We start from the raw sequence: 20735 nt of genomic DNA on the forward strand, positions 1-20735 counted from the left end.
ATGTTAGGTCAGGGCCAATCTTCCTCAAAAAAAAAAAAAAACTCAAAATGAGAGGGAGGGGAGTGTGTGTGTGTATGTGTGAGAAACTCTGATCCCAAAGGCTTAATTTCAAATTAATAAGAAAAAGATTGATAACCTGTTAGAAAAATGAAGAAAGGAAATGAATAGACTGATGACAGAAGAAGAAATAAAAACAGTTCCTAAACGTTATGAGAGTATACTCATCTTCCCTTCTGAGAAAAATATGAATTCTTGTTACTTGGGATATCCAAAACCAAACTCTTCATCTCTCCAGTTCTCTTTCCACCCCACACAGGATCCCTTGTTGCTCAGTTGTAATCTGTATCTGAAAATATGTTGGAAATTTTCAGATAAAGACTATATTCCATCACTAAACATAGGAAAAATAATGCTTTCCCAGCCCATCCAAAAACCCCAAACATAACTAAAATACTCAAACACCCATATTTAAAAAGATAAAATACGAACTGTTTTATTATTTAACATTTAACAAACTCAGTGGTGTGTGGTAATTTTGTATGTCGTATGCAACAGATTTGAATTTCTTTCTTCACTGTAGTGAGCAGGTACCATAGTAGAAATAGTGAAATAAAGATATATAATGATTGCATTAAGACATAATAAATACAAATAATATTTGGTAAAATAGGCTTTTTTTATTACTTACCGGTTGAAGAGTTGCTTCAGTCAGGTTTGGTGACCAGAGCAGGGAGGTGGTGGCCATAGTCCCTGTTGCTGTATAGTGAGTGGTAGGCAAAGATGAGCACAGGTACCCAAGGGTGAGCTGGTGAAGGAATGAGTGAAACATAATGAAATGCCTCTTCAAACAGCATGAGCGCAAGACTGAATCCAGTTGAGACAGGAGCACAACTCACTCTTCTCTCACTGGGGCTCACATGCAATTTACTTGTTTTTACTGATGTATACACATGCATCTTCATAATAACAAGTTTCTATGCAAACAGTAGATTTGGAGTGAAAAATACTTGAAGGTTGTTAGAGTAAATATTCAGATAGGAAGAGTAAGATATTAAAGGATACTAGTATGGTTCTCTTCTTGACTATTATTTTGCTAAATATACAGACTTAAAATTTGAGTCCTAACCTCTTTCTATTCTATATCCATCAATTTTCAGTCTCACGTCTTCCTCTACCTATCTCACAGCTATTCCTTCCCTTTCATTCTCAGTGTCAGTCTAATTCAGATCCCCTTTGCATGCCTAGCCTGGCAAAAATCTCCTTTCCCCCAGGAGCTTCCACCTCTAAGATGTTTATTCTTTTCACTATTGGAGGGTTCCTTTTATGAAAGTATAGCCTTGAACTTCTTTCTTTCTATTCTCAAACCTTTACACCTCATATTTAAGACTCTGCTATTTGACTCGGACCTATTTTCTATTTTGTTCAGACCAAATCGATCTGCTTGCTGTTGCTCCACATTAGCTGTTATTCCATTGGCTCTTCCTCATGCTGCTCCCTTACCTCCATCCTCAGTGTCTGCTCACCAAAATATTTCCTGTCTCACTTGTTGAAGCACTGTTTATAAGAGCAAAAGACAGTCTGTCTGTAGGGGATGGGTTAAATAAACCATGCTACTTTAATAACAATCATCACAACTGCAAACACATATTGCTTACTATGTGTCAGGCACAGTTCTAAGGGCTTAACATAGAGTACTTCATTTAATAGTCACTACAACTATTAGATAGTATTTTCATCCCCCTTTTACAGGTGAGTCAGGAGCAGAAAGACTGAGTAACTTGCATTAGTTTGTACAGCTAGGAAGGGACACAGGACTACCAAGCAGATATTTTAAAAAATAAGAAAGTTCTTAACATATAGTTATGGAAATATCTCCAAGATATATTAAGTGAAAAAAGAGAGGTGCACAACAGAGTATATAGTATGCTACCATTTGTATTGAAAGTGGAGGGGGCATATATTCATATTTATTTGTGGTAGGAAGGACTAAAACTAGTGGTGAATGTCTGTGAGGAGGGGAAATGGTGCTGAAGAGCTAAACTGGGAGGACAGTTCTTCACAGCATACTGTGCCTTTTTTTTTGACTTTTTTTAACCATATGAAGGTGTTATTTATTCAAAAAATTAAACAAGAAAGTATTGTCTATTTTTTGAAGGCCAAGTTCATGTGTCTCCTCTTCCATGAACCTTCACTGATTACCTCAACCAAAACTGAGGTGCCTAGAATTGTGTCTTTATATTGCTGTGGCAGTTTCTTTAGGCCACTCATGAGGCCTTTAAATATGATGAGTTCTTTATAGTGAGAGCCACCTTCTGCATAGCTCTCTGATACCAAGGTCAATGAGGATAGTGCCTTATAAAGAGTAGCATTAAGGGAAAACCAATGCATAGAGAGGGAAATCAGATTAGTGTTTACCAGGAGTAGGAGATAGTGGATTGACTTGGATCTGGCATGAAGGGACTCTTGGGGATAATGGGACTGTTCTATTTCTTGATTTGGATGGTGTTTACACTAGTAGATATACATTTATCAAAACTTAAAATGGGTATATTCTTTATATTGTATGTAAATTATACCTCAATAAAACTTCTTCGTTGTTCAGTATTTCTTAAAATAATTTTGTGCCTAATTTTCCCATTGCTTTATTCACTTTTCAATAGTTCTGAAACACTGATGACATTGGGGGTAAAAGGAAGTGAAGATTCATCTTGTAAGCCAATTTTTTCAACTTTTCCTGAAACCAACATTTTAAATGTGGTTAAGGTAGGAAAAAAACTCTATTGTATGTCTTTAGCACAGAGCTACCATTTAGTTTTGTGGTTAATGGTTTTAAAACAAAATCACTAGTGTTTTACCAGGTGATTTCCAGTCTCTGAAAGTTTTTAGCAATAATCTTTGTATTACAGGTTGTTTTTGCTGTTTTTATTTTTGTTTTAATATTAGGAGTGAAAGGGAACTTTAGATCAGAGTTATGTAATTAAAATAGTTCTAGAAATGCATTTACCAAAAAGCTTTTTGAAACAAATATTTTTTGAATCCAATAATTTTTTAGAGGATGTATAAAGAAAAAAATTATCACTTAGAATATAACTTACTGATCAAGAATTAATAATGTTAAAATATTTTTAGTGGCTGAATCAAATCAATAATATTGAACAGTTGAGAAGAAAATCTTGAAAATGAAAAATGGAGAAGAAAATATTTATCCAGTCACCTAACCCAACTATTAACATGACTATTTCTTGCCTTCCTTTTTGTAGTCAGCTGATGTTTTGTTTTCCTTATAGTTCTCTTTTGCATTTTTTGTCGAAAAAGTTTTTGTAACTTAAACTCTTCAAGTAAAACATATCTCCTTAAGTTATTTTGTCTCTGCATTTCTGTCAAAGTTTCTAGGCTTGTGTACATCTATACATCCAGAAGGTTACCAGGATCATGAAATAATGTTGCTGATTTTAATGTTGTTTAAAATGAGTTTGGAGAAACAGCTGAAACAGATTCCTCTAGTGGACTTTCAAAGCCTCCTGATAAACCTGATGAAAAACATCAGAGATTGGAACACAAAGGTAACATTACTTAAAACTTGAGTATTGGTTTTTTTGTATAGCATCACAATTTGACTTTCATAATGTATGCAGAATTAATAGGGCCGGCCCCATGGCTTAGCGGTTAAGTGCGTGCGCTCCGCTACTGGCGGCCCGGGTTCGGATCCTGGGCGCGCACCGACGCACTGCTTGTCCGGCCATGCTGAGGCTGCATCCCACATACAGCAACTAGAAGGATGTGCAACTATGACATACAACTATCTGCTGGGGCTTTGGGGAGAAAAAAGGAGGAGGATTGGCAATAGATGTTAGCTCAGAGACGGTCTTCCTCAGCAAAAAGAGGAGGATTAGCACGGATGTTAGCTCAGGGCTGATCTTCCTCCCCCCCCCAAAAAAAAAAAAGAATTAATAGTTTCTAAGCTCAGTTAAGATCTTTGGCAGATGAAAAATAAACTGAGGAAAAGACTTTCTTTGCTGGAACTGTATTATTTAAAGTCATGATAACTGAATCTTTTCTAAAACTGCAGCTATTCTTTCAACAAAAAATGTGTTTATTGGGGATTTACTGTGGGCCAAGTATTAATGTAGGTGCTAGAGATACAGCTGTGAAAACGATAAAGCCCTTGCCCTCATGGCAGATTTATCCTAGTCAGAGGGTTAGATAATAAAGTAAATGTAGTGCTACAGATTAAAATAAAGCAGGACATGGGAAAAGAGAGTAGCAAGGCAGGGATGCTCTGCTGTTTCAGATGAGGCAGTCAGGGAAGCCCTTTCTGAAGTGACCTTTAAGCAGAGACCTAAATGAAATGATGGAGTGAGTCACATATACAGCAAGAACTTGAGTTGAACTTATGCAGCTGTATTGAGAGTAAACATATATAATTTTTGTTAGGTTTTTAAAGATTTTATTTATTTTATTTTTTCCCCCCAAAGCCCCAGCAGATAGTTGCATGTCATAGCTGCACATCCTTCTAGTTGCTGTATGTGGGACTCGGCCTCAGGATGGACGGAGAAGTGGTGCCTCGATGCGCACCCGGGATCCGAACCCGGGCCGCCAGCATTGCAGTACGCGCACTTAACCACCAAGCCACAGGGCTGGCCCTAGGTTTTTAAAGATTATATTTTTCAGCCTTTCTTGGTGGAAAATTTCAAACGTGCAAAAGTGTAGAAGAGTGTAATGAACACCGAAGTACCTATCACCCAGCTTCAACAATTGTCAAGACATAATTTTGTCTCATCTGTTACCCTCTTGCCATGCTTCCTTCCACTACTCAGGGATCATTTTGAAGCAATTCTGTTAGACTTTAAATACTAGAATAGTTGAGGATCCCTAAAATGCAAGAAATCCCAGGTCAGGAACATGTACGATCTTGTACAACTCTCATTATACACCTTCGGAAACTGATATTTGTATTTAGATCACTTTATTTTTCCAAGAAGTACTGTTTAAATACCGGTATAGATGTGACGTAGCACAAAACATGAACGTCAAATGAAATTCTGATAAATGTATCTGGTTAGTCTGTTCTGGAGTTTAAGACTGACTGTGTACATTTTAGCAGGTTCTAGAGTCCACGCTATCTCTAAAAATGAGTGCTCTTATTGTAATAACGCTTTCATCAGGGCAAGAAAAGATGTGGATGATCTATTAGATGTTTGATTCCATTGACTTATTGGAAAATCTTGCTCATTCTTTGTTTTCAGGTGCCTGAACTCTGTCTGGCCATAAATGAACTCTCCAGTCATCCTCACAACCTTCTGTGGTTGGTACAGCTGGTCCCTAACTGGACGCCACGTGGAAGGTATTGAAAAGTGAGAATTAGACATTAAGAAAATTTTATAGTGTTTACATTAAGGAAAAGCTTTGGGGGCCTTTATTTCCTTTCATCATTCCTCGAATGTTAGATCAGAGTCTTTTATTTCATATTCAGCTGTGGGAAAAGGCATTGGCAGCCTGATTCTGATACTCAGATCATTTTGTAATATTCTTGAGTTTTAATTTTAGCTTATCTGATAACTTAATTTAAATGGCACGTACCATGAAAATGAATGAATTAGCATTTTTTTGCTTTAGTAAAAAGAAATTCCAGCAATAAAATAGATTTTCTATCAGTAAATCAGCAGTGTCAAAGATAAAGCCTCCTTAATGATTTGCCTGAGCTTCAGGCAACTCTAACTTTATGTAGAAATATTTTACATGAAACTTTTACTGTTCCATTAAAGCTCATATGTTCTTGTATAGCCTTCTCTTGAAACATTAGCTATATTTCCAATAAGAAGAACCAGAAGAACTCTTTTTGGCTCATTCATTTGCTTCTCAAGCAGTATTGATTAAAATACATTCTAAATACTTTGAAATTCTAATTCCAGGCAACTGAGACAGTGCCTCAGCCTAGTGATTATTTCAAAGCTTTTGGATGAGAAACGTGAAGATATCCCTAATGCCACTAATCTGCAGGTATAAATATCATTTTTGTTTTCTTTTAATAAATGGAGAAGTAGTGAGGTGTAGGAAAAATTGATGGATCCTAAGTCAGAAGTCCTGGTGTTAGATCTCAACTCTCAGGCATAATACTATTCATGTAGGCTTTAGAATGGTACTTAACTAATGAGATCCAGTTTCTTCATCTGTGAAATGGAGATGGTATCACACTCTCTACCACATAGGATGGTTGTAGACAGATGAAATAATATATAAAAACTGCTGGGAAAATCATAATAATATGACATTATTTATTAAATTCACCTCATTAAGGTTAGCAGTTGTTATCAAAAGAGCTTAAATATGGTTGCCTTCCAGGGCCAGCCCCGTGGCTTAGCGGTTAAGTGAGCGTGCTCTGCTGCTGGCGGCCCGGGTTCGGATCCCGGGTGCGCACCGATGCACTGCTTTTCCGGCCATGCTGAGGCCGCGTCCCACATACAGCAACTAGAAGGATGTGCAACTATGACATACAACTATCTACTGGGGCTTTGGGGGAAAAAAAAGGAGGAGGGTTGGCAATAGATGTTAGCTCAGAGCTGGTTAGCTCAGAGCCGGTCTTCCTCAGCAAAAAGAGGAGGATTAGCGTGGATGTTAGCTCAGGGCTGATCTCCCTCACAAAAAAAAAAAAAAAGAATTATTTTCAGAATTCAGTGATTTCTGCTCACAGGGAGATTCAGCATTGCCGACTTTCAAATAATTTCATAGAGAAAGCACTCCCTTTGACCTCTATTGTTATGCCATTTGGTCTCCCCCTTAAGCTTTTATCCTCAATTACAAGTACTAAATCTTTCGTTTAAAAGCACTTTTAAGCAATTGAGGACTTTTAAGTAAAGCAGAAATGGATGTCACTGGACTACAAAGAAAACTAAAGGGGCAAAATTAGAGAAGGCAAAATGAACAGAGGACACACTGAAAAAAGGTGGCCTAGGGAAGAGCAACTGTATTGCTTAGTAATAATGTCTCCTCTTTCTTTTGATAGGTATCAGTCCTACATCGCTATCTTGTGCAAATGAAACCTTCTGACTTGTTGAAGAAAATGGTCTTGAAGAAAAGGGCTGAACAACCAAATGGCACTATTGATGACAGTCTGCATTTGGAACTTGAAAAGCAGGTATCCAGGGCTTTTAGATCATCTCAGAAGAGTACATATGAGCATAACAGATGCCAACTTCCTAACACAGACTGATAGCGTAGGCATTTCTGGAATTAGAGACTAGATACATTCTAGCAAACACAGTTATAAAGTGAATGATATTTTTTCTTTTTCGCTGTCATGAAATTCTTCAGTAAACTTGAGAGTTGCGAATTGAGATAAAAGGATGATTGTTGGTAATTAATACTGGGAATATTTTTTGTGGCCGTTGACTAGGGCAGTCATGAGGTGGTAAAAGGAATGCACTTGAGTTAGAAATCAGAAAGCCTGAGTTAAATGCTTGGCTTTTCCCCACTTAACCAGCTTGGTTAACTTTAGCAAATCCTTAATCCTTCCTGGGCAACTTTCCTAATGTGTAAACTGGATTGACGTCTATGCTAACTAATTTATGGGTGTTCATTTTATTCATTTCTCTAACAGGCATATTACCTGACCTACATTCTTCTCCATTTAGTCGGTGAAGTTAGTTGTTCTCATTCTTTTTCTTCTGGACAACGGGTAGGTAGTTTTTAGTGTTTTTTTATTTTTAGTAAGTGTCACTATTGATGGAATGCATAAGCATTCTTCATATAGGAGAAAACTTAGTAAAAGTTAACTTTGGATTTGCTATAGAAATCCCATTGTACACTCACTAGAGGGAAGTAATAGTAACCTTGCAGCCATATCATTGACAAGAATTATTTGTCCATAAATGTTAGTTCTGTTTATTGGAGTGGAACTTAGCCATTACAACTTGGCAACAATGTAATACATTAATAAGATATCAAGGTCACCAAATACCACCTGGGCCAGCTCTTAGCTGATTTCTCTCCATCTCTTCTCCCACTCCACTTTTTTTTTCTTTAGAAATATTTGCCTTCAAAATTAAACTGACGGTAAGTCAGGCTACTTCAGATATACATTTCTAAATTATCTCCTATTCAGATTTTCGTTTTGAATTATTCTGTTCTTCCTATAGTACCATGATCCATACTCCTCGGGACAGTTCTTGTTTAGTTCCTCGTGTTTCACACCTTAGGTAATCCAACCCCTGTTTTAAAATTTAGTATCTTCTTAGGCATAATGAAAAGGACACAAGACTGATTCATGTGTTTTTATAAACACTGTTGTACATAGAACTATGTTTGCGCTCCTGATTGTAACCTAATATAGTCGTCTATCTATAATGTTCTTATATGGTCTTTACATTTCTTCTAATTATTTTTTTTCTGATTAAAAAACAATAATCGTTATTTAAAAATTCAATTATTCTAAAACCATGTAAGGTAGAAAGTGAAAGATTCCTGCAATCCAGTGCCCTCCTGTAAATTTCTCCATAATGTATGCATGTACTAACATAATTATAACAAAAATGGAGTCATACTATTCATATTATTTGCCACTTGTCTTTTTATTTTCACTTTAATATATTAGCATTTCTGTCTAATAACTATAGTATTTCAAAACCTTCATTGATGAACATTATACTTTTTGTGATTACACTCAGTGCTAACATGAACATGCTTATTCATATATCTCTACCAGCCTATGCAAGCATTTCTATAGGGTAAATTCCTAGAAGTAGCGTTGCTAAATCAAAGGTTATAAATTTTTCAAATTTTAATTATTTTAAGATAGCTGTTATCACAGTTCCCTCCCAAGAAGTGTCCATTTATATTCTCACCTTAATATATTCAACTTTACTATATGTATGAGAGTGACTGTTTTGGACTATACACTTCTAAAACTTAAGGCACTTAATTTTTCAAGGAACTATTATTAAAGCTTGTTTTCTTCATAGAAGAAAAAATAGGTTAGCTGTTATTTGAATATTCCATTAGAGAAGGTGTTAAAGGAAGGACTCTTCATTTAAATTTCTGAGTGTTATGTCACAGTCTGAGCTCTATGGTTAATTTTCATTAATATGCCTTAATACATAGCAAAATAACTTTTATTTTTGTATATATTTTTTACATTAACTAGTAATAAACCATAACAGTCTTATTGTTGTGGCAGTTACTACTTTCACTGATAGGACTGCTTTTATGTTGAAGAGTTAACATCAGAAATTGCTAATGGGAGGATGATAGATTTTTAAATGATTATTATTTGTTTTAACTACATAGTCTCCTCTTTGTTAATTTGTAACACTTCAGAGTTGTTTTCATCCGTTGCATTTGTTTTGCACAGAAACACTTTGTGCATCTCTGTGGGGCTTTGGAAAAGCATGTTAAGTGTGATATTAGGGAAGATGCAAGGCTGTTTTATAGAACTAAGGTAAGTGTGTGTTTTTCTTACATATTGTTAGTTTTTTTAACTTTGGTTACATTAATATTTGAGGAAGAGAAACATATAAGCCTCTCTTTATGAAAAAGAACATATAAGATTAGAAATACGATCTTCTTCTTTAGTAACAGAAATCAGCTTTTACTAAGTTCTTCTAGCCAGAGTAAAAGTCAAAGGAAGAAATCTCAAAGCAAACACATTTTTCATTTTAGTATACCTTCTGTTCTAAAACTCCTGACACCTAAGGAGAAAAATTCTTCCAGTACTAATGAAACTTCTTAGTTTTTTCCCATTGTACAAATTAAGACCTTTATGCTTAAGTTAGCTTCAAGGATTAAAGCCTTGTTTAAATAAATCTGTAAGTTTGAAAACAGTGGTTATAAAATTTTGTGATGGTCAAAAACTTTTGTTCATAGAGAAGAATTAGTATAGCTGCTATCCTTTGACTATTCTATTAGAGAATGTGTTAAAGGAAGGACTTTTCAAATCTCTGAGTCCTACATCACCCAGTCTGAGCTCTAGGACGGAAATGATTCAGCAGTAAAGTTTCTAAGCTTTTTTCTTAAAGGTTTGGTATCTTCAAAGACAGTAGAAAAGCTGAATATATGAGTATGGAGTTAGGAAAACAATTTTATTATTAATAAAATGATTTGACAATTTTTTATGAAAAATAAAATTAAACAACACTTTTTAAAAAACTTTTTCTCCTAAGGATTTTTTTTATTCTGAAACATCTTTTAGCTTTTATAATGTAAAGCTGATTGTTTTTTGCCACTTGTGTTTTTGGATAGTCGTTGAATGTGAAGTTTCAGCTTTGTAACTTTATATCTTGCATTAATTAGCTATAAAGGTTAGTCATTTCAACAATGCCCATTTGGATTTAGTATCTATTTATTTTAGTAGATTTAATTTAAATACAAAAATGAGCAATTAATGAAATTGTATCAGATTGCAGAGTTTCGACTATGTGTAGGGGATAGCTCTTTTGCTTTAGAGTTGAAGTCATAGTTTCAGAAGCACATTCTTTTCAACATTGACTAGAGTTAACTGGCCCATAGAAGTTGGTGGTAGTGGCTACTGCTGACAGACATGCTAAAAGGGGACCACCCAAGGTTTTTGTTTCTTAAAGCCAAGGGCTGGGCATAGATTGGTGCCAGGGCTCCTCTTACTTAGAGTGGAGAGTGACACAGAGGTCTATGGAGATTGCTTCAGGGGATGGTCCTGCTGAAATAGATGAGTTGCATGCCTCCCCACAAGCCTCTAGTAGAGGTGGTGATTGTTTTGAAGAAACTGAATCTGCTGAACTCTAAATGGAGGAGAAAAGCAGACCTTGCAATTTACTTTCTAAACTTAGAGCAGCTATAAAATTCCTGACTTGTTTAAAACATTTTTTCTTAAGCAGTTATGTTCAAGAGCTAATTGAGAACCTCTAGAGTGGTAGGAAAGTTTGAGTTTCGCACAAAGACTTGCTAAACCTCTAAATGTAGGAACATACCAGGTATTTAAAGAGGATTCATAGTACTTTGCAAAAACCTAAGGAAGCGTAATTGCGAATTTTGGATCTTCTAATAATGTGGAAAGGAATAAATGACAACCATTTTTTGTCACCTTGAGTCTTTCAAATAGAAGCTGGGAAGGCAGGGAACAAACAAAAACCTTGGGCCCCATAACAAAGCCCACCCTTCAGCTTCTCTATCTGGGTGTTCAAAAGCCAGCAAGTTGAAAATGTAAGTGTCTTGAAAGCAGGGAATATATTTTTCTGGATGATCTTTAATAACTAATGGGAAAATGGAGTCCTAAGCATTCAGTATTTTAGATTATGGTGATGAAGAAAAGTCTCATTAGTCACTGTGATTTGAAAGTCCCTCCGGAAGATGAGTAGTTTATTTTCTCTTTCTTGACAAAAATCAAATTGAGTTGTTGGGTGTGGGCCTGTCACAGCTATCAGATCTTTTGTATCAAGCATTAAATTGATTTTAGGTGAGGATGTTTTGATCTGATCCCTTTCCCCCTTTTTGATATTTTTAAGGTGAAAGACTTGGTTGCCAGGATACATGGAAAATGGCAGGAAATAATCCAGAACTGTCGGCCTACTCAGGTGTCATTTTATTAAACGATTTTGTTTATTCTTAATAGTTTTGCTAAATGATACTTCTCCATACTCTTTGAATAAAGTATGACAGAGCACTTGCTTCTAGGTATCTTAAGGTAAACTGAAAACTCCAGTATAATAGCTTATGTATGTTTTTTAGGTTTCTTTGCTTTCTATTTATTAGTTTATTTCCAGAGGTGCTTGAGCGTATTTTAAAATGTTGCATTGCATCAAATGGAGGTTGTTTCCTGAGGAGCATTTTTCTTAACAGCTTTATTAGATAAAATCCATATAGCATACATTTCATCCATTTAAAGTGTACAGTTGGGCCGGCCCCGTGGCTTAGCGGTTAGTGCGCGTGCTCCACTACTGGTGGCCCGGGTTCAGATCCCGGGCGCGCACCGACTCACCACTTCTCCGGCCACACTGAGGCCGTGTCCCACATACAGCAACTAGAAGGATGTGCAACTATGACATACAACTATCTACTGGGGCTTTGGGGGAAAAAAGGAGGAGGATTGGCAATCGATGTTAGCTCAGAGCCGGTCTTCCTCAGCAAAAAGAGGAGGATTAGCATGGATGTTAGCTCAGGGCTGATCTTCCTCACAAAAAAAATAATAAAGCCTACAGTGGTTTTTAGTATATGCACGAGTTGTGCAGCCATTACCACTGTCTAACTTGAGAACATTTTCGTTACTCCAAAAAGAAATCCCATACCCATTAGCAGTCATTCCCCATTCCCCAACACCTGCACTCCCATCCCACTCCCCGCAAGCCCTAAGCAACCACTATTCTACACAAGTCTGTGTAGATTTGCCTATTCTTTACATTTCATATAAAGGAAATCATATACTTTGTGGTCTTTTATGAGTAGCTGAGTGGCTTCTTTCATGTAACATAATGTTAAGTGAGTCTATGTCATAGCGTGTATGTCCTTTCTATAGCCAAATAATATTCCATTGTATGGGTATATCACATTTTATTATCCACTTGTTAGATGGACATTTGACTTAGTTCCACTTCCTGGCTATTATGAATAATGCTTCCATGAACATTTGGATACAGGTTTTTGTGTGAACATATGTCTTCAAATGAAGACATCTTGGGCATATACCTGGGGTTGGAATTGCTGGGTCATATGGTAATTCTGTGTTAAATGTTTTGAGGAACTGCCAGATTATTTTCCAAAGTGGCTGCACCATTTTACATTCCCACCAGAATGTATGAGGTTTCTAATTTCTTCACATTGTTGCCGACCTTGTTATTATCTATCTTTCTTGCTTTCTTGCTTGCTTGTTTGCTTTCTTGCTTTCTGTCTTGCTTTCTTTGCTCTCTTTCTTTTTTTGCTGAGGAAGATTCCCCCTGAGCTAACATTTGTTCCTCTATCTTGTACGTGGGTCTCTGCCACAGCCTGGCCGCTGACGAGTGGTGTATGTCCGCACTGGGGAACCGAACCCGGGCTGCTGAAGCGGAGCATACCAAACTTAACCACTAGGCCAGGAGGCTGGCCCCTCGGTCTTTTTGACTATAGCCATAGTAGGGCATTGGAAGTAGAATCTCATTGTGGTTTTAATTTGCATTTCCCTAATGACTAATGATGTTGAGCATCTTTTCCTGTGCTTATTAGCCATTCATATAGCTTCTTTGGAGAAATGTCTATTCAAATCCTTTGTGCATTTTCTAATTGGGTTTCTTATCTTTTTATTATTGGATTATAAGAATTCTCCATGTGTTCTAAATACAAGTCCCTTATTAGGTATATAATTTGCAAATATTTTCTCCCATTCTAAGTGTTGTCTTTTCACTGTCTTGATGGTATCATTTGTAGAACAAAAGTTTTTAATTGTGATGAAGTCTAGTTTTATCTATTTTTTTCTTTTGTCACTTATGCTTTTGGTGTCATATCTAAGGAGACTTTGTTTAAGAGGGGCATTGTTCAAACACCTGTTAAGTTTGCCATCCTGCTTGTTTACATACTAACTGATGTGGGATTGTCTAAAATGATGCTTCTCAAATTTTAATGTAAATAGGCATCAGCTAGGAACCTGTTGAAATGCAGAGTTTGATTCAATAGGTCTGGAGTGGGACCTAAAGATATTCTGCATTCCGAACAAGTTCTCAGATTAATGCCAGTGCTGCTGGTCCAGGGACAATACTTCCAGTAGATAGGGCCTAGAAGTTGTTTATATTTTATATCAAAGTAATAGGAACACTGAAGATTAATTAGGAAAAGCAATCTCAATATTTTATGACATTTTGGTTCTTTTGTGTTGGTGTCCTTAATAAGATATACGTGCTTTTTTAGAGAAGTCTTTGAGAGATCTTAAGTTAATGTTTTGTTGTTTTTATTTTAGCTTCTAACTTCAATAGACTGTTTTTTAGCTAGCCATCTTTGCTGATGTGGCATTAAAACAGAAAAGAATTTAATACCAAAACCGTATATATTAATCAGCTTAACATTTTACCTAATCTTAAATATGACCCTCCACATGTTGGTGAGGAAAAAAAGTCTTTGTACTTATTTTATACTTTTTTTTATTGTTAGACCACGAAGTGTGAAACTTGAATCTGATTATCATAAATTTTCAGAGAAACGTACAATATAAAGATTTTATTACTTTCATTATCAAAGCCCATTGTCTGATGATTAGTAGTTTTATAAGGATTAATTCATAATCTGATTTTCTTTTATCCTGTTTTTTTCCCCTTCCCTTTTCTAGGGGCAGCTTCATGACTTCTGGGTACCAGATTCTTAACAAGACTTGCAGCAGCAAAAATATGAACCAAGAGAAATTCAGTAAGAGTCTTTCCTAGAGGAGCAGAAAGGATTACTACATAATCCAGTGGAATGCTAAGAAAATGTGCAGCAAATGTGCCACTTGAATATCTAGTATGAAGCTGGTAATGAAGAAATTGCCGTTTCTGAAGCAGATATGAAACACGGTCTGCTTAATTAAGGCAACTGGCCTTTTAAAAGAGCAGAATCCTATAACAAGAGGGGAGGGGTAGAAGCAGCTAATAGTTGCATGTCTAACTTGCCCCTATTAACTCCTTTTGTTAAATTGTAAGCCAGTTATCTTTTTTTTTTTTTTTGGATTGTATTTGTGGCACTTGGATAATTACAGGAAATATGTAAGAAAGGGTTTGGACCAACTTGAGGAGTTGGACATGCAAACCAAGAACAAGTTCCAGTTGGGTTTAATTTTCCCTCTTGGTTATTTTAGGACTCAAAGGGAAAGCTTAGAACCGAGTTCAGTAGCAAAAAGGATAAATCTCTTCTGTAACTCCTGTAAAGCACAGGAAAGTTTCAATCCATGCATTTTCCTTCACTAATCAAGATTATAAATGTTATGTTTTCAAAATACATTTAAACAAACAGTTGAGAAACAGAAGTTTGGTATATTGTCCAAACTACTTAAGATCCCCTTAAGAGGAAGAGGTTAAGCTATAAAATAGTGCCTCTGATTTTATGCCAAAACATTCATATGCAGTTTGTTTTGGATTTCCTTTTCAGTGCATATATTTTTTTAAATACTGGTTAAATCTTAGAATTCTGGCCCTTGGTAGCCATATTGCAGAAGTCCGTATTGTAAAAGCTTAAAGATCTGTACAACTTTCCAAAAATCTTTCTTTCATGAATATATAACCTTGGCCGAGACCTGGATGGTGTTTATTCTTTGGGACACTGTGTGCGCATTTGTAATTGCGTGCGCGCACACGTGTGCTTGTATTTTAAAGTTGTTGCACTTGAAAACCACAGCTGCTCTAAATTCTTAAACACTGGAAAGCCATCCTTTGGTTTAAATGGTGGAGGGTTAGTAGAAGTGCACATGCTGGTCTTAGCCTAAGGGCCCTTTGAAGCCTTTGATAGTTAATAGACACTTACTAGCTAACTGAAAAATTCTTTTGTTGACTGAGTGTCCCTTTTAGGAGGGTTTGTTTCTTAAAAGAGAATGCCAATGTTTTTCTTCTTTCTTTCAGTATTGACTTGGATGACACTGCTCTCCTGAGCACTCTAATGTCTCTGGTTGTGGGGGAAAAGATGATGGAGGGCAAGGGAATTGGACTTGATGTTTGTGGTTTGAGAGGGGAGAAAATAAATTTTGAAAAATAGCTTTCTACCTCTAAATTGAGGCTTAGGTGTAAAAAGCATTTTATCTTAAATTTATCATTTAAAATAGTATCAGTAACTTTTGAGCCCGTGTCAAGCATTGAGCAGTTAGAGATTTTATAGAGAAGGCTAAATAAATCCAGTTCCCAAGAACCCTGGCTGAATGAGCCTCTTAAGAGTCAGACCAACAAAAGTTGTATTTTGTGTTGAGTTTACTAGTAAGAATATTATCTTGATACTACCTCTCAAGGGTATTATTAGAAAATGCCACTTACGGTTAATGAGATAGATACAAAGAGTTATATTTGACAGAAGCTTGAAACTCTGGCATCTATCTGCCCAACAATGGGGGCTTTCACTCTCTGTAATTTAATGCTTTGTAGATACATTATTTGTGTGTAATTTTATAAGTGTTCATATTTTTCTCATTTTGCATTGTGTAAAGTGTACAAAATCTCAAAGTATAAAATACTGCTTATATTGCTTGTAATTACAGTGTGTAAATATTTTCTAATCGTGTACATTGATGAGGGGACAAGTGGGTTATTCAGGTTTTTTTTTTTAAGTGACCCTTTTATATTGCAGTTTCAACAGATAACTGCGCATCAAATATAAAACCACTTTGATACATTTTTATTTAGCAGATCCAATAAGAAAAGTCTCTATTTTTAATTGTCTTTCTCCATTAGAGAAAAATACTTAAATACTTCATCTGTCCCTTTAAAATAAATGGCCAGACATCAGTTTGGGCCCTTATATTTGTGACTCTGGTAGATATCTTCAGTCTCCAGGTCATATTCCAGTCAGTATTTGCATTTGGGTTCTCATAAAAATTTTGTGATTCTCTTCTGGCACAAGTAGCCCATGGTTTTTCTCTCAAAGCAAGTAGTATTCTTCTCCCTCTTGAGTCTCTATGCTTTGTCTCCCTCCTGCTGTTGTTGCCCAGTGAATGGGATGGTAGTAGGGGAGAAAATGTTCATTGCACAGAGAATGTCAGGCCACTTTTGGGACTTGGCAAACAAAGCTTGCACTGAGTGGTGGTGTGTTTGGCAATACTACTGTGCCAAAAATCACCTTGTCTTAATTTTCTGGTTATATGTGTCAAACTTATTACCCTTATTGCAAGCTGAAAATTAAGGTACTTGTAAGTGTTTATGCTTTTGTGTGTTACTGTTTGCCTTTTCTAAACTGCTTCTCTTGTTATCCAAAAATATAATTCTGTTAATTATGTCATGTTAAGTGAAGAAGCTCTCCATGCACAAAACACATCTATGTAGCAGTAAAGTAACAGCATTTGTACATTTTCTGTCTGTCTCCTGATGGCAATGGTGCCTTTGTCACCTTTTGGAAGGTTGGCATTTTGTTTTTGTTTTGAAGTACAAGTAATAGCTTGCTTTTGACTTCACAAAAATCTCCCCAAATGTAAAAGATAGAAAATGGCATGTTGTCATCCAGGCTCAGCTGGAGCACTTGCATTTTTATTTCTGTCAAAACAAGTATGGTTGGTGGGGACTGGCCAGTAATAATGTGTGGAGTCTTTAAACCAAGAGTAATTTTTAAATTTAAAAAAAATTTTAAGAGGTGACCCATTAAGACTGAGTTGGAGAATTAGGGGAGGACTGTCCTGGTTTGTCTCTAAGGAGGGGAGGTTAGGGTACAGGTGGCTGGGCGTGTAGTGCCTGCTCTGCGGTGGTGATTTATTACTCATTTGCAGTGTGGGTGCACCTCGTTGTCTGTGCATTCGTTTCCCTAGGCAGTTCTGTCAGCCAGTTCATCCACCAGCTCCTAGGCAGTTGACAAGTAAATGCAGATTGCCTTTTTCTTTCCTTTTTTTTTTTTAAATATTTTATACTATATCTTGTTTAAAGTCCTATGAATGTATGTGTGTGTTATTAAAATGGCTTTTTCTCAGTTTGAACATGTGTTTGGTAATATTCGTTTGGTTAAGTATCTGGAATGTCCTGTTTCTTCCCCTGCCCGATCTCCTAGTTTTTAAAACTAATTTTTTCCTTTCTTCGTCTTGCTTTGGATTCTCCAATAAGTTTTTTAGCCTGATGTCTCCTGTTTCTGGAATACATAAAGCCATAGCTGTACACAGTTCACTTTTATATAACCTGATTAATAATTTGCTGTATACTTTGCAGTCAGGAGTTCAGTAATCTCATTCTTATATTACCTCATTTAGTGTGCTCATTCAACAGCTATTGAGTACCTGCTACATGCTAGGCACTCTTTTGAAGATTCAGTGAGGATTCAGTGGTGAACAACATAAACAGAGCTCTCATGAATCTTACCTCCTGGTATCCAGGTGAAAATACTTACTATTATTGGGCAAAGAAGACTGGAAAAGAATACCCTTGGCCTGGCTCCCTCATTCTAGAGCCCAGGGCTAAGAAAGGGGAAGGGCCTACAATGCGAGGCAGGGCTTAGGACCACCTCCATCCTGCAAGGCAAATACAGCTCTGGATATGCCAGCTAGGGGCAGACATAGGGTGACACCTCCTCACAGGATAAACTGTTCTCATGAGCTCATAGAAGAGCTAGGCATGGTTGCATGGAACCAGAGGCCTCAGGTTCCAGAACCATGCCAGTATTTCTTCCTTCTGACAGGCTGGTTAGGAGAAGACCACCTGTGAGCATTTTTCTTCAACAGTGGGGTGGTGGGGTAGGGGAGTGACAGCCCAGGCAAAAGCAGAGACATTTCCTTAAGTACTCACTGGGAGGCAGGCAGCACAGCCTTGTACAAGTTAAGGGCCTTGCCCTTGCCCTTGGGCCTGACCTCAGATCCCAGATTCACTGTGCCAGCCGATTGATCTTTGGCAAGTTACTTAACCTCTCTGAGCCTTAGTTTCTTCATGTGTTGAAAGGAATAATAACGGTGTCTACCTCAGGTTTGTGAGGACTACATGAGCTAATGCGTGAACAGTGCTTAGCAAAGTGCCTGGCATATAGCAAGAACTGAATTAAATGCTAGCTGTTATTACTTAAGGGTCTTCTCAGATGATAAAATTGATCTTAAGGCACTTTGGGGTTCACTGACATCTGAGCAAACCATATCTCTTAAAATTGTAGTGTGTGTGTGTTCTATTCCTTCTGACACAGGGAGTTCCAGAGGCTTCTCTGTCCTGTGCTGTCTCTGCTGGTAAAAAATTAGGTTTGTGACTTTTTTAAAAGTCCAGTATGCTAAAGCTGAGAAAGGGGTGGTGGGTGGTGATATTCCAGCATTTTCGGACATGTCCTGACACTCCCTTTTCCTTGCTAACCATTCCTCAGGCTGGAGTCAAGAGAGGGCAAACCAGAAGGCCCAGCTTTGGGTCTGACTCCAAGAAGACTGGCTGGGAGGAAAACTTAACAGGCAAAACAGGCTTCTGAGGCACAGTGGAACAGTGAGACTACAGCATTGTTGCACTGGTGACAGTCCCTACTGAAGAAGCACCTCAGCTGTATACGTGGCCAAAATAAAGATCACGCCACTGAAAGGGAGAGTGCTGGGCAAACCAGAGGTGGAGATGGCAAAGCAGGAACAGAAATGCTCCCACAGTGAACAGGAAGCAGGACAACTTGACTAGGCCAGAGTTCTCTTGCCTCAGGGCACCTCTGCTCCAGTTTCAGGAGTTCATACCTACCCCCTTCACCTAGGATCCCTGCTACAGTGAGTAACTGCTCTACACAAAGCCTAGAGCCAAACGCTGGTGTTAGGTGGCCATCACATCTGATCGTTTCATTAGGTCCCGAGATTGAAGTGGGAGGACGGCAGAGAGATGGATTGTGGTCTGAATCTATATTATCAGAGGTACTGAAGTAACTGCCCGACTACAGGTTAGCAGGTGCCATGCTGAAAGAGTGTGATTCACACATTTTGTTCATTGGAAAATATGTGAGGTTCTGAGTCTACCATCAGGCACCTTAGAGGAGAAAGCTTGCCTCATAGGGTGTAGATGAGTGGGATGTTGAACCTACCACCACATCTTTTTGGCGTACTTGCCACCTCCTGAGGTATCTGAAGTCAGCACTGTGAGTTCTGTGAGAACAAGAGCTGTGTCCCTTAGCCCACTGGTCCCCTGCAGTTTAATTTCTCTCCTGTCTGGTACTGGGGGCAGCCAGCAGTCTTCCTGCCTTCCCTTCACTGTCACCTCCACCCCACTTTCCCACAAGGACTGCAGATTTGTTTTTTTAGCCACGTCTTTCCTGGTCTTCCCAGCTTGGTCTTCCTTACTCAATCTATCAGCTCTTTCAGGATTTTCTTCTGTTTTTTTCCAAACTACTTGCTGACTTTTCCTTTCTATTTCCCACTAGGAACCCTCCCGTCTCATCAAATCAAACTCACTTTCCTCTTTCATGTCCCTTCCCTTCTGCCTACTCCCCCAACACGTCTGTGCATAAACCTGCACGTTTCTGCTTTTGCTCTGATAATCCCCTTCAGGCTTACCCTGCTTCCCTATTCTCAGGCTTTTCCAGTCCTGATTGTCCTCTCTAAACATGAGAATGACTTTCAAGGCAAGTAACTTAACCTATTAGAGCCTGTATCCCCATCTATAAAATGGAGCTATTAATCCGTCAGGATGGAATGAGGTTACAATAAAAACACGAAGCTGGACACTCTTTGTAAAAGCATGTGTACACTTAACGTAAGCATTTCTCCCCAGCTACCTCCCCCTCCACATACACACATCCTATTTACAGGGTGCTAGGGGAGGTGGAAGTGTGACGTGGGCCCTGCTGTTGTAGTAGTCTGCAGTCACACAGAGCAGCCCAAACTACGAGACTGTATATGATGATGTGCCCAACTGAGCTTTGGGGAATTCAGAAAAGAGGGATGATGTGTCTTTCCCCGAGTCCCTTCAGTTAAATAATGACAGAGCCACTTGAATCTCGTTCACCTTCTCTCAGGCCAGTGGTCATCCACCTGTTTTCTCACCCCCTGCCCCACCGAGAGCTCAGACTCCTCGGCAACATGCAAGAGTCGGTTTCCTTCGTCCCCATGGCCTCCTCATTTTGGTCTTGATCTTGGACTCCTATCAATACTGTCATGGATGAGGGAGGGAGGATCAAGGTCAGGTCATGGCTAGAGCTCGGGTTTGATTCAAAGC

The 20735-nt window shown here is 37.8% G+C and overlaps 1 protein-coding gene across 2 annotated transcripts in view; it reads left to right on the forward strand.

Moving 5' to 3' along the window:
• Positions 1-17563, forward strand: part of SLF2 (SMC5/6 complex localization factor 2) — a 40834-nt gene extending 23271 nt beyond the window's left edge. For both annotated transcript variants that reach the window (XM_014785652.2, XM_004427961.3), the window contains exons 12-20: positions 2661-2763; positions 3387-3563; positions 5247-5344; positions 5913-6000; positions 7004-7135; positions 7598-7675; positions 9347-9433; positions 11472-11540; positions 14255-17563. In XM_014785652.2, coding sequence (XP_014641138.1) covers positions 2661-2763; positions 3387-3563; positions 5247-5344; positions 5913-6000; positions 7004-7135; positions 7598-7675; positions 9347-9433; positions 11472-11540; positions 14255-14290 — 868 coding nt within the window. In that variant the 3' untranslated portion in view covers positions 14291-17563. The remainder of the gene's footprint in view (positions 1-2660; positions 2764-3386; positions 3564-5246; positions 5345-5912; positions 6001-7003; positions 7136-7597; positions 7676-9346; positions 9434-11471; positions 11541-14254) is intronic.
• Positions 17564-20735: the final 3172 nt, after the last annotated feature.

This window comes from Ceratotherium simum, chromosome 6 (genome assembly GCF_057802395.1).
Source record: "Ceratotherium simum simum isolate JZ-2026a chromosome 6, ASM5780239v1, whole genome shotgun sequence".
NCBI classification, from domain to species: Eukaryota; Metazoa; Chordata; class Mammalia; order Perissodactyla; family Rhinocerotidae; genus Ceratotherium; species Ceratotherium simum.